The sequence below is a fragment of the Pristiophorus japonicus genome, chromosome 8 (genome assembly GCF_044704955.1).
Source record: "Pristiophorus japonicus isolate sPriJap1 chromosome 8, sPriJap1.hap1, whole genome shotgun sequence".
Lineage (NCBI taxonomy): Eukaryota > Metazoa > Chordata > Chondrichthyes > Pristiophoridae > Pristiophorus > Pristiophorus japonicus.
The window spans coordinates 101,444,944-101,457,361 of record NC_091984.1 but is presented as its reverse complement, the minus strand read 5'-3'; the positions used below and the strand labels follow the sequence as shown (position 1 = coordinate 101,457,361).

The 12,418-nt window shown below is 43.2% G+C and overlaps 1 protein-coding gene across 4 annotated transcripts in view; it reads right to left on the bottom strand.

Moving 5' to 3' along the window:
• Positions 1–11,638, bottom strand: part of LOC139268663 (P-selectin-like) — a 93,800-nt gene extending 82,162 nt beyond the window's left edge. For all 4 annotated transcript variants that reach the window (XM_070887186.1, XM_070887187.1, XM_070887189.1 and 1 more), the window contains exons 1-2: positions 11,576–11,638; positions 3,451–3,544 (exon numbers count right to left, since the gene is read on the bottom strand). In XM_070887186.1, coding sequence (XP_070743287.1) covers positions 3,451–3,544; positions 11,576–11,578 — 97 coding nt within the window. In that variant the 5' untranslated portion in view covers positions 11,579–11,638. The remainder of the gene's footprint in view (positions 1–3,450; positions 3,545–11,575) is intronic.
• Between the last annotated feature and the right edge of the window lie 780 nt (positions 11,639–12,418).

Genomic DNA, 12,418 nt, shown 5'->3' with positions numbered 1-12,418 from the left:
TGCACCGCTCCATCGTAGGAGACCATTACGGTAACACTGCCGATTACGGGAATCAGTTCCTTTGTGTACGGTCTCAGTTTAGTACGAATGGGACTCAGGACTGGCCTTGAGGCCTTGCCGCACCACAATTTATCGAAAGTCTTTTTGCTCATTATGGACTGGTTTGCGTGGACACTGGGAGTCCATTTAATTCAACCTTCAGCATTATCGGGGGACACTTTGTGGTAAATGTGTGCACCCCATATACCTCTGCCTCCTCGGTCTGAGGCTCTGGTTCATCGTGATCTGCCGTGGATCTGTCCTCTGCGACATGGTGGTTTGCAGGTTTAACAGGGTTTGCAGCTCGCCTGCACATACGTTGGAAATGTCCCATTGTTCCACAGCCCTTGAAAATGTATCCTTTGAAGTGGCTGAATGGAAATGATGATCACCCCTGCAGCGCCAACAAGGTGTTAATGGCCTTGCATTCACCACCCTTGATGGTGGACTCTGAGTCATCCATGGATGTGCAGCTGCAGGTGTGTAAGTCCTGCCCTGTACATTTTGATTCAAAAACAATGTTACTTTGTTCACAATACTTGCAGCAGCACTCGTGTGCTGAGAAATTTGTTTGGTACTGTCACTGGTGGTGATGAACGCCTGGGCTATCGCTATGGCTTTACTCAAGGTTGGGGTCTCTACAGTCAAAAGTTTGCGAAGTATTACTTAATGGCCAATGCCAAGTACAAAGAAGTCCCTGAGCATGTGCTCCAAGTGTCCTTCAAATTCGCAATGTCCTGCAAGGTGCCTTAGCTCTGCGACGTAGCTCGCCACTTCCTGGCCTTCAGACCTCTTGTACGTTTTGAACCGATACCTTGCCATCAGAACGCTTTCCTTCGGGTTTAGATGCTCCCAGACCAGTGTGCACAACTCATCGTACGACTTGTCTGTGGGTTTCGCTGGAGCAAGCAGATTTTTCATGAGGTCATACGTTGGTGCCCCGCAAACAGTGAGGAGGATCGCCTTTCGTTTAGCAGCGTTCCCTTCTCCTTCCAGCTCGTTGGCCACGAAGTATTGGTCGAGTCGCTCCATGAAGGTTTCCCAATCATCTCCCTCCAAAAATTTCTCCAGGATGCCCACGGTTTTCTGCATTGTTGCGGTGGGGTTCATCATTTGTATCTCGTCGCCAGTTGTTATGTCTTGAATAAAGAGTCAGACTAGATACTGCAAGCTCAAATTAAGGTGTAACTTTAGTCCTTTATTACACATCTCAGAGTGCCTCTTCAGCCTGTGAGGCCTCGTTATATACAGGTACTCCCAAGGGATTGTGGGATCCCTTGGGACTCCAGGGAATAAGCCCTCTGGTGGTTAGACATGGTATTTACAGGTTTACATACATAACAGTTGCAAAATATAAAACTTATGAGAGCTAGTCCACTCTGGTTGGTCATCTAACGCAACTTAAAAGCACAATCTCTATGCACTCTGTCCTACCACCCAGGAAACTGCTACGCTCCCTTCGCAGTTTTTACTGCTCTCTTGGTTCTTGGTGTTCAATATTGATATTTAAAAACCTCACCTTTCAGCCTCCACAGTATAAAAAAAAGTTTTCTAATGCCAAGGTACGAAATGTCTTTCTGAATAACCAGACATTGCCAACAAATTGTCCAATGTTTGGGTCTCTGAGTGAACTTCCCATCTTGCATTGTAAATACTATTCATTTGCCTACCTATGCAAAACTCAGCATGGAGCTATGCTGATAAGTTCATCAGTTTTAGGCAACCCGAAAAGCACAGACATTTTTATAGCTAACTGTGGGATTATCTGAAGAATCTGCGATGTAGAATAAGGAATCTGCATTGACCTTCACAGTAGCCTGAAATTCAAAATAAAAATCTGATGTCGGAGTTGCATTTCAGCATCATGTTGAATAGTCCCAAGCCAATGCCATCACTGTAATAACAACCCAGGATTGGTTCCCATTGAAGGCAGAACCTTTAGGCATTGGAAAAATTAACCAACCCATCGGAAAATTAATTAAAGTTTAATTTTAGAAGCAGTTATTGGTCAGACAGCAGCTAAATGACCTGCCCCACTGAGCCAAACAAATTTGTGTGCCTGCAATGACATACTGGGGCTGAATTTGCGTACGAGGTGTGCACACGCCCGTAGGGGCCACACTAATTCCGGTTTAGGCATGCGCTGTGTGTGCACTAAAACCAGCAACTTGTGATCTGTCAAGAATCCTCTTGATAGATCCAACACATCCAAAGGAAATGGGCCTCCGCGGGCGAGAGTTAGGTTATTTGCCCAACTTCTGTGCAGTGAATGCCCATGAAATTCTTATGCCTGATAAAAGTCGGTGTAAGACCTGTTTTTACAAGTGTAAGAGTTTTAAAAAACATAAACATAACATTTTTCCAATCATTTATACATTAAAAAATCCTGTGCAATAAGGTAAGTTTCTGTTTAGCCCCCTTAAAACATGTAAATTGTTTTTCCAAAATATGTAATTTATGTTTTAAATATTTTATTAAATGCTAGTTTAATTAATTTTAAATATGCAATTTAAAAAAAAAATTATTTGATGTGTAGAGGTATTTTTTATGTGATCCCCATTCATACTTATGGGAGTTCCGTACATACAGAAGTATGAATGGAGATTCCCTCCTTTGATTGGTTGGGCAAGCCCACCTGATTCCAGGGGTGCTTGCGAACTGCATGCGCCCCTGAGATACACGGGCCACTATGGAGGCCTACGCTGCTATCCCTGATCTTGCTTGTCACAGGCCCACCTAACTGGGGCCATATGTCCAATTCATGCCTCCCCACTCTTTTCGGCAAAGCAATTAATTGTCTTGATTTCAGATTCTGAGGAGTTCAAAATAAACAGCTTAAGATGCACGATGAACAAATATTGGTGGTTTCTTTTAGAATTATATTGTGCCAATTTATTTAATTGCAGGATTATATTCAATAAAATAATTTGCTCCTTTATAAAATATTCTGGCAATATAGGATTCAGTTTCATTATCAAATTCTGCCTTTAAATTCAGAATGTAATGGTGGATTTTATAAATTCACTTTCCCAACATGTGAAGCACATTTCTTTTGGAGTGGGGAGAGAGAGAGAGCAACTATTTTCAGGAGGGAGAAAGAGACCTTGTTATGGGATGGGGGGTGGCGGGGAGAGGCTGAGATCTTGTTGAAGACAGGATGAGAAAGAGAGCGACTGTTGAAAGAGTAAGTGAGAGAGATCCTGTTAATGGGGATGGGGGAAGTGAGAAACAATGTTGGAGGGAACAAAATTAAGGAAAAGAAAACTTTTTGCTGGAACTCTGGCTGATGGCTTTACAAAATCAGAACTAAGTACCAAAAATGAAGTGCCTTCTCTTGAAGCTGAAAAATAGTCCTTACAGCATCACAAAGCAAAACAAGTCAAATAAAGGATAGAGGAAGTGCAATCTTACCATAGGTCACCACAGCTAACGCCAATAATCCAAATATGTTTCCTTGTACCTGTGGGCATCGCCTGTACGGGCAGATCATGCCATCATAAGATACCTGCATGTGACAGAACAGATCAAATAGCACCAAATAAAAAAATATTCGAGATAAAAATAAATTAGCCTCCATTGCACCTCCCATTAATTCCTCCAGGGAGTGATAACAGGGTGCTACTGGCTTTCTGATCGGGCGCGGCAAAAGTACCAACGTCCACGAAATTCCCTTGCAGGTTCGCACTGGAGGTAAATCTGAACGCCACAATCTCCTGCAGCCCGGAGATCGTGATGTCATCCGATGCACAGCGTCCCGGTACTGCCCCGGAGCCTAAATTCATTTCTGCTCCCTGCAGCATCGCCGGGCATCAACAATGGCAGCTGCGGGAGGCGTTGTGAGGACAGCCAGCTGGCCACTCGGGGAGTGGTAATTAAAGTCATTGGTGGTCAGGTAGGCCAAAAATAATTTTTCACCTCTCTCTGCTCATTTTTGAATTTTTCCAATGCCGTGATTGATCAGCCCTGCACTCTGTTAGAGTGCTTGGGGTTGATCGTCGCGGATCACAGATGCTGTCGTCGAAGAGTCCCTTTAAGGGAGGGAAGGAGCCTGTGATTCTGGCAGCGCTGCATGGGACATTGTGCAGCGCTCTGCCACTACCGTCCCTCTTGCTCCATTTAGTGCTCCAAGGGAAGTTGTAGTGCCTGATTTAGTGCTCCACTTCCTCCTGGAGCGTTAAACCGTAAGTTTGTGTCTGCAGGAATTGGGTAGCACCCGGTGATAATTTTGCGCTCCAGCAAAAGTTAACGCCCCAAACATGTCGCTACGCAATTTCTAGCCCTTTATTTCAAAAGTCCCAATGACAGCCACGTCCTGGTTGTTAAGTAAAATTATGCAAGTAAGACACACCCAGCAGTTGGCTTTACAAATATTGAGCTAGGCTGTACATGATATTGTCTAGCTGGTGATTTAATGGTCTATAACGTCTGCTATTATTCACTCATTTTCTCCTCTCTGTTCACAAAGACTCATACCAGGGCATGGTACTGATGTGCCAGCAGCCCTTCACTACCTTTCCTAAGTCGTCATTCCTCTTTGATGAGTCCTAGCAAACTATTTGAGGTTTATAGGTAGGGAAGAGAGGTTATCAAAGCCAAACCTGACCCTGTTCTCATCCAACATCCATACTCTCAACTGGCAAATGTGAAAATCAGGAATATTTTACTGCGCTTTGCTTCATGAATATTCAAATCGCCTAATATTTCCATTTTTGTACTATTATTTTATGTGCTTCTATTGAATTTAATCATTGTTAAAGCTTTTACAGTTACAAATATTAAATAAAGAAACTTCAGTCTGGTATGTAAATCTGGTTCCTTTTACATTTCTTAATCTGAGGGACTAATGTCTTATTTTAAGTTGATAGTACAGAGGGAGTGAGTCTGTCATCCAACAATTCCAGTGAGGACCTTCACTGGCAAACAGTGCATCTCAGGAAACCATGGGTGGGTAGCTTGTGGTTTACTACCCATTATGAATGTCATGTGGGCCCACAATTTCCGAAGATGTGGTTCCTGTGAGTTCTGCTTCATGTTGAGTACTGGATTATGAAAATACCCCAAATATTTAAATCTTAAACAAATACAATAGGGTGTTAATCCTCGGACTGAGAAACAAATTAAGCATTTCAGGCATTCTCCTTGTGGTACAAGTGCTATTAAAGTTTTATGTCGCCAGATCCTTCCAAGACACCAATTATGCCATGTGCCAAATAAATTCAGCTTCTCACAGATACATTAAATATCTGACAGCCCTTATCAGCAAGGGAAAATACATTTATTATTTTCCGCGTGGAAAGGAAACATCAGCTTGACAGAGCACAGAATTCTTACTCGGGGTTCCCAAGAAAACAAAGAACAGCACCTATTAATAGCACCCTGACTATCACCTGCTGATTCATCAGGGGTCATTGCCAACATCTGGGAAGAGTGACCTGAGTTCCAAACAGCGTAATCCTTCATATCAGGTATACTATGTCCACTGCCAGCTCTCAGAGTAGATAAGGGGGAATCAGTAGATGTAGTGTATTTGGATTTTCAAAAGGCATTCGATAATGTATCACACAAAAGTTGTTATACAAGATTAGGGCTCATGAGATTGGGGGTAATATATTAGCATGGATTGAAAATCAGTTAACGGACAGAAACCGGAGTAGGAATAAAAGGGTTATTTTCAGGTTGGCAGATTGTAACTAGTCGGGTGCCACAAGGATCAGTGTTTGGGCCTCAGCTATTTAGAATCTATATCAATGACATAATGAGGGGACCGAGTGTAATGTATCCAAGTTTGCCGACGATACAAAGCTATGTGGAAAGTAAGCTGTGAGGAGGGTGCGAAGGGGCTCAAAGGGATATAGATAGGTTAAGTGAGTGGGTAAGAAGGTGGCAAATGGAGTACAATGTGGAGAAATGTGAAATTATCCACTGTGGTAAGAAGAATAGAAAAGCAAAATATATTTTTAAATGTGAGAGACTAGTATATGTTGGTTTACAGAGAGATTTGGGTGACCTTGTTCACGAATCACAGAAAGGTACAGCAAGTAATTAGGAAAGCAAATGATATTTTAGCCTTTATTGCAGAGAGTTCGGAGCCAAAATTGCCCCTTCCCTTAAGGCCTGTTACCACCAGAAATCGATGGCCACGCAACAGATTTTTTGTGGAATGGCTGCCATTTTGAAAATTGCCCTCCTGCGGAATCCTGGCAGTGACTCATTCCCCCCATTTCCACCCGCTGCTGCCGATCGTCCTAAGTGCATCATCAGAGCATGCACCTCCGATGATCCCCCCGAAACACGAAATTCCGCAGAGAAAATGTTGCTGCCGTCGCTCGGTGCCACTGACAGCTTTTTCTGTCGGTGCACTGTGCTTGCAGTGTGTTCAAAATGGCAGTGCGGCCACCACTGAGGTTGTTGAATTTGTTACAGCACTGTGTCAGGGTTCTGTCTACCACAGTGTTGGCTGACACCTCCTCAGCCAATTCTCGCCACATGGCCCTGAATACCTGTGGCGATGGCTTCCTTCCAGATGCAGCGAACCGCAACTCCCTCTTTTTCTCTACTGCCCTCACCAATGGTGCCAATGCCACATTAATAAAGTGTATGACCCTCTCCCTTGAAGCAGGATTTACATCAGCCATCGTACAAAGGTGTCTCAGTTGCTGAGAGGTCTGACTCAAGTGTAGCAATGCTGAAAATGAGCAGCAGCAGTTTGAAATTACCTCCCCTTTAAGAACTGGAATGAGCTAGAGGCACGGATTGAAGGCTGATTGCTGAATGCAAGTCGCTGAAATTGGGTAACTCTCTGGCAATAGCGCCCCTACAGCACCCCACTGAGGCCAATAGTGCTTCATTTACCACCCCCTTCACTCCTGGGACTTAAACGCCCAATTTCACACAATTTTGCAAGCCATTTCGCCGGACACTAACTTTCCGCTCTACCTGCATTTGCACTTTCAATAATTATACATTTAAATCTCTGTTCATCTGCACCCTTCAGCATCTTTCCATTGTGTAGACTCCATTTCTTGTTCAACCCAAATATATTACTCATACTTTTCCCCATTAAATGTTATCTGCCACCTGTCTGCTCATTCCACTAACATGTCTTATGCCTTCCTGAAGACTAATACAGTCCTTCTATTTTTGTTTCATCAGCAAATTTTAAGCTTATGCTCCCTATAGCAAGGCCAAACCCACATCATCTGTATATGCCGACAACAAAAGTGGACCCAGCACAGAACCTTCTCCAATCGAAGCACGAATTCACCATGTGGGAAAATCCCGGGTGTGAAATCAGCCAAACCAACTTTTGTCTCATAAATCACTCCTGCCTGCCACCCTATCACAGACCTTCCCTTTTCTTCTTTCCTCTCCTCTCCCTTTCACTGCCCCTGCACTTCCTTAACAATCTGTTACATCTCGAACATTTCCAGTTCTGACGAAGGGTCACAGACCCAAAACGTTAACTCTGTTTCTCTCCACACATTCTGCTTGACCTGCTGAGATTTTTTGTTTTTATGTACATTCTATCCCCTGCTGACATCATTTGCAAGTACATGGTCAGCTTTCACATGTACTCTGATGCTAACCATCATTCTGCTACCACAGTCAGCTCCAAAGTTTTGCTGTTTGTCCAACATCAAGTCTTGGATGACTTGATTTATTTCAGCTCAATGTAGAAAAAGCTGATGTCATCTTGGTCAGTTCACATCAGTATCTGAATGGCTCCGACTCCAGCTCCATCAGCCTCCTGGGCTGCTTGCTCAGGCTGAACCAGTTGGTGCTCAACACTTACATTGAGCTCAACCTTGAGCTGGACTGCTTACTGCAGATCCAATTAGTTGACAAGACTGTGTTTTCCCACCTCTAGAATATTGCCCATTTCAGTTGACTGCCTCTCTGCCTCTGCTGCTTACTTTATGCCCTTCATTACCGTGAAGATTGTTTTCTCAAATGTTCTCCTTAGTCTCCCCTCCTCTACCCTTCACAAACTTACATTAATACAGAACTCTCAGGCCTGAGCTCTTTCTCACATAAAGCCCTGAATTCCCTTCACACTTGTCCTTGTTAAGCTCCACTGGTTCTCTGTCCTCCAGTGCATTAGCTTCAATGTCCCAGTCTTCAAATCCTGCTATTGTCTCACCCCATATTATCTGACTGATCTTCTCCCCTTACTGCTTTTCCTCTGTTTTCCTGACTCCACCATTGATAGCCAATGTTTCAGTGACTACTCCCCAGCTCTTTGGAATGCTCTCTCAAAACCACGCCATCTTGCTACCTTTCTCCTTTCTTTCAAAACTTTAAAAAGGAACCTTCCCCTTAGAGCCTGCTTTTGAGTGCCCCCATTAACTTTCCCACCATATCTTGCTTGCCACCTGCCTCTCCCCGTTATAAGGAGTCATTCTTCAATCATAGGAGGAGGCCATTCGGCCTGTCCGACCTCTTTAAAAGAGCTGTCCAATTTAGTTCCACAACCCAGCATTTTCCCCATAACCCTGCAAATTAGTCCTCTTCAAGTACATGTCCTACTGCCTTTTGAAAGTTCCTATGGAATCTGCTTTCATCATCCTTTCAGGTATTGCGTTCCAGATCATAACAACTCTCTGTGTGAAATAATTCCTCCTCATTTCCCCTCTAGTTCTTCTGCCAATTATTTTAAATCTACCGGCCCACTAGCCAGAGGGAACAGTTTCCCACTACTTGCTCGATCAAAACCCTTCATAATTTTAAATACCTCTGTTAGGTCTCTCCTTAACCTTCTCTGCTCTAAGGAGAACAATTCCAGCTTCACCAATCTCGCCACATAACTGAAGTCTCTCATCCCTGGTATAATACTTGGTAAACCTCCTCTGTGCCCTCTCCAAGACCCAGACATCCTTCCTGAAGTGTGGTGCCCAGATTTGTACACAATACTCCAGCTGAGGCCTAACTAGTGATTTGTAATGGTTTAGCATGATTTCCTTGTTTTTGTACTCAATGCCCTATTTACAAAGCCAAGCATCCTATATGGTTTCTTAACTGCCTTATAATTTTGCCCTGCCATCTTCAAGGATTTGTGAATAAGCACCCCCAGGTCCATCTGCTGTTGTACCCATCAAAATAGTACCATTTAGGTTATACTGCCTCTCCATGTTGTTTCTTCCACAGTGCATCACTTCACACTTATCACATTCAATTGCATCTTCCATGGGGTGGAAATTCGGTCGCGCCTCTGTTATGGTGTTAACCCAGGCGGAGCGGTTAAATTTGCACCGGCAAATGGTTTGCGTCTGCCACCGCAAAATTCATCAGCTGGCCCTGAGTTTGGAGTGGAGCACTAAGGGAGGCATTGCGCATCTCTTTTAGGGCACTAGGCCGGCTGAGCAAGTGAAAATCCCGAGCTAAACAACCGGCCTTGGAGCGACCAATGAGAGGCCCCATGGAAAAAAAAATTTGAAAAAAACCCACCAGAAACATTCCCAATAAATACCTCATGCCACCACAACATAAATTGCAAAAAAAAATTAAGAACAATCACACTGACCTCAGGTCGACATTACTTACCTCACTGCAGCTGCTACAGCTTTGAACGGCAGCTTCCACAGGCGTTCCCACCACGGCGCTCTGTAGAGTGCTATGGGTCGGGGGCAATCCAAATATCGAGCCGGTGTCGCAACCAGTAGTGGTGCAGACCGACTTGCCACTTCTGGGCGGTAATGTTCTGCGCCCCCTCGAAACCGGCACCGAATGTCCCGGCAGGGCACTGGAAGCTGGCCGCCCACCAGCCCGGAAGTGCTTACCGTCGCCATTGCCACCCCTCCGGGGCGCTAACAGGGTCGGCAGAATAACCAAAAATCCAGCCCCATATGTCTACTCATTCCACCAGTCTGTCTACAACTTCCTCAAGTCTCCTACTATCATGCTCACTATTTGTTTCATCCGCAAACTTTGAAATTGTACTACCTATACCCAAATCCAGGTAATTTATATAAGAAGAAAAGTAATGGACCTAATACCAATCCCTGGGGGATCCCACTGCATACTTCTCCCTAGTCAGAAAAACATTTGTTCACCACTACTCTCCGTCTCCTATCCTTAGCCAATTACTTACCCAAGTTACCACCAGCCCTTTAATACCATCTGCTTCTATTTTCCGAATGTCAGTTATGAAGACTTTATCAAATGCCTTTTGAAAGTGGATATATACAATATTGCATTACCTTCATCAGCCCTCTCTGTTACTCCATCAAGGAATTCAATCAGGTTAGTCAGACACGATTTACCTTTAACAAATCCATGCTAGCTGTCCTTTATTAACCCATGCTTTTCTAAGTGAGAATTAATTTTGTCCTTGACAATGGTTTCTAGTAGTTTTCCCACCACTGATGTTAGCCTGACTGGCCTGTAGTTACCAGGTTTATCCCTCTCCCCTTTTTTGAACAGGGCTGTAACATTTGCAATCATCTCGTCCTCTGGCATCAATCCCAGACCTAAATACGATTGAAAGATTGTGGTCAAAACTTCTGCTATCTCAACCCCAGCTTCCCTCAACAACCTAGGATGCATCCCAACTGGACCAAGTGACTTGTTAACTTTGAGTGGTCTCAACCTACTTAGCACCTCCTTTCTCTGTATTTTATTCTTATCCAATATCTCTACTTCCCTTCCTCTACTGCAACATTAAATTCACCCTCTTTTGTGAAGAGAGGTGCAAAGTACTCTTTCAGTACGTCAGCCCCACCATTCCTTTAACTATCCTTTTACTTTTTATATGTTCATAAAAAAGATTTTTGGGTTCCCTCTTATGATACCTGACAAGCTTTTCTCATACTCTCGCTCTGCCTTTTTATATCCGATTTCAATTCGCCCCCACATTCTCTGCATTCTGCTTGGTTTTCTATTATATTCTGTATCTGACATTTGTCATAAACCTCCTTTGTCTGTTTTATTTAAACTTGATTTCCTTTGTTATCCAGGGAGCTCGAGTTTTGGATGCCCCCTCTTCCTTATGGGAATGTGATGATCTATATAAATACAAGTTATTGTTGGTCTAACATGTTACATCACTATGCTGCCTGGTAATCACTCTATAAACAGCATTCAAAAATATCGAGACGATTTTTAAAAAACGTACTCATTAATCTTAGTTTAGACAGTAAAACTATTGTCCAATTACAATGTGAATACTTACAGTCAGTTGTATTGGTAACCAAATGCCTTTGCAATTGACAAATTGCCTCAGTTACATTATCAAGTATACAGCAATTTGCCAAAAGAAAAGAAACGATTAATGCAGTAAATAGTTCAACTGTATCATATATAATGTACATGTAGCACTGAGACCCTCCGATACCAGTGCATTTTGTTTATAACGGTTTTTGTTTTTATCAATGTGTATGCAGTTACAGTTCACTTCATTTGACAAATTCAAGAGTTACCAGTATTTTTAATATCCTCCTCATTTCAGTCACTCTCTTAAACCCAGCAGAATAGTACTGCACTAGGCAACTGTTGCACGAGATTCCCTCTCCTGAAAGAAGAGGCAGAAAACTTTACTCACCATCTTCGTGATGTGAGAGAATCCTTAGACTTGTGACTGTCACTGCTCTCAGCTTTGGTCTTACCAAACTTCTGTGCGTAATTCTGTAACAGCAGGAACATATAATACAGCCCATTGTGTGGATTTCCTGAAGAGTTGTTAATTAGGAACTCGCCCACTTCTGTTTCTTGCCTGAATGATCTCCTGTGCACAAGGCTTACTGGAACTGAATTTATACAAATAAATTTATAGCGTATGGAAGATTCAAAGAACTATTTCCATTTGTATGAATAAATGACTGGCTTTATTTGTAGAACTCATCAAAAGCTGTATCTTATCTTAAGTTGTTTTAAATAATCTTGGCCACAAAAAGGAAGGGGAAGAGAGCAGCTAACATGTTATTGCCTCAATTCACCAGGGTTTTGCAGTTAGCAACAAGAATAACTTGTATTTATATAGTGCCCTTAATGTAGTAAAACATCCCAAGGCACTTCACAGGAGCATTATCAAACAAAATTTGACACCAAGCCACTTAAGGAGATATTAGGGTAGGAGAGCCAAAGTTTAGTCAAAGAGGTAAGTTTTAAGGCGCGCCTTAACGGAGGAAAGAGAGGTAGAGAGGCGGAGAGGTTTAGGGAGGGAATTGTAGAGTTTAGGGCCTTAGCAGCTGACGGCATGGCTGCCAATGGTGGAGCGATTAAAATCTGGGATGCTCAAGAGGCCAGAGTTGGAGGAGCGCAGAAATATCGGAGGGTTGTATGGCTAGAGGAGATTACATAGATAGGGAGGTGGCGAGGCCATCGAGGGATTTGAAAACAAGAATGAGATTTTAAAATCAAGGCGTTGCTGAACTGGGAGACAATG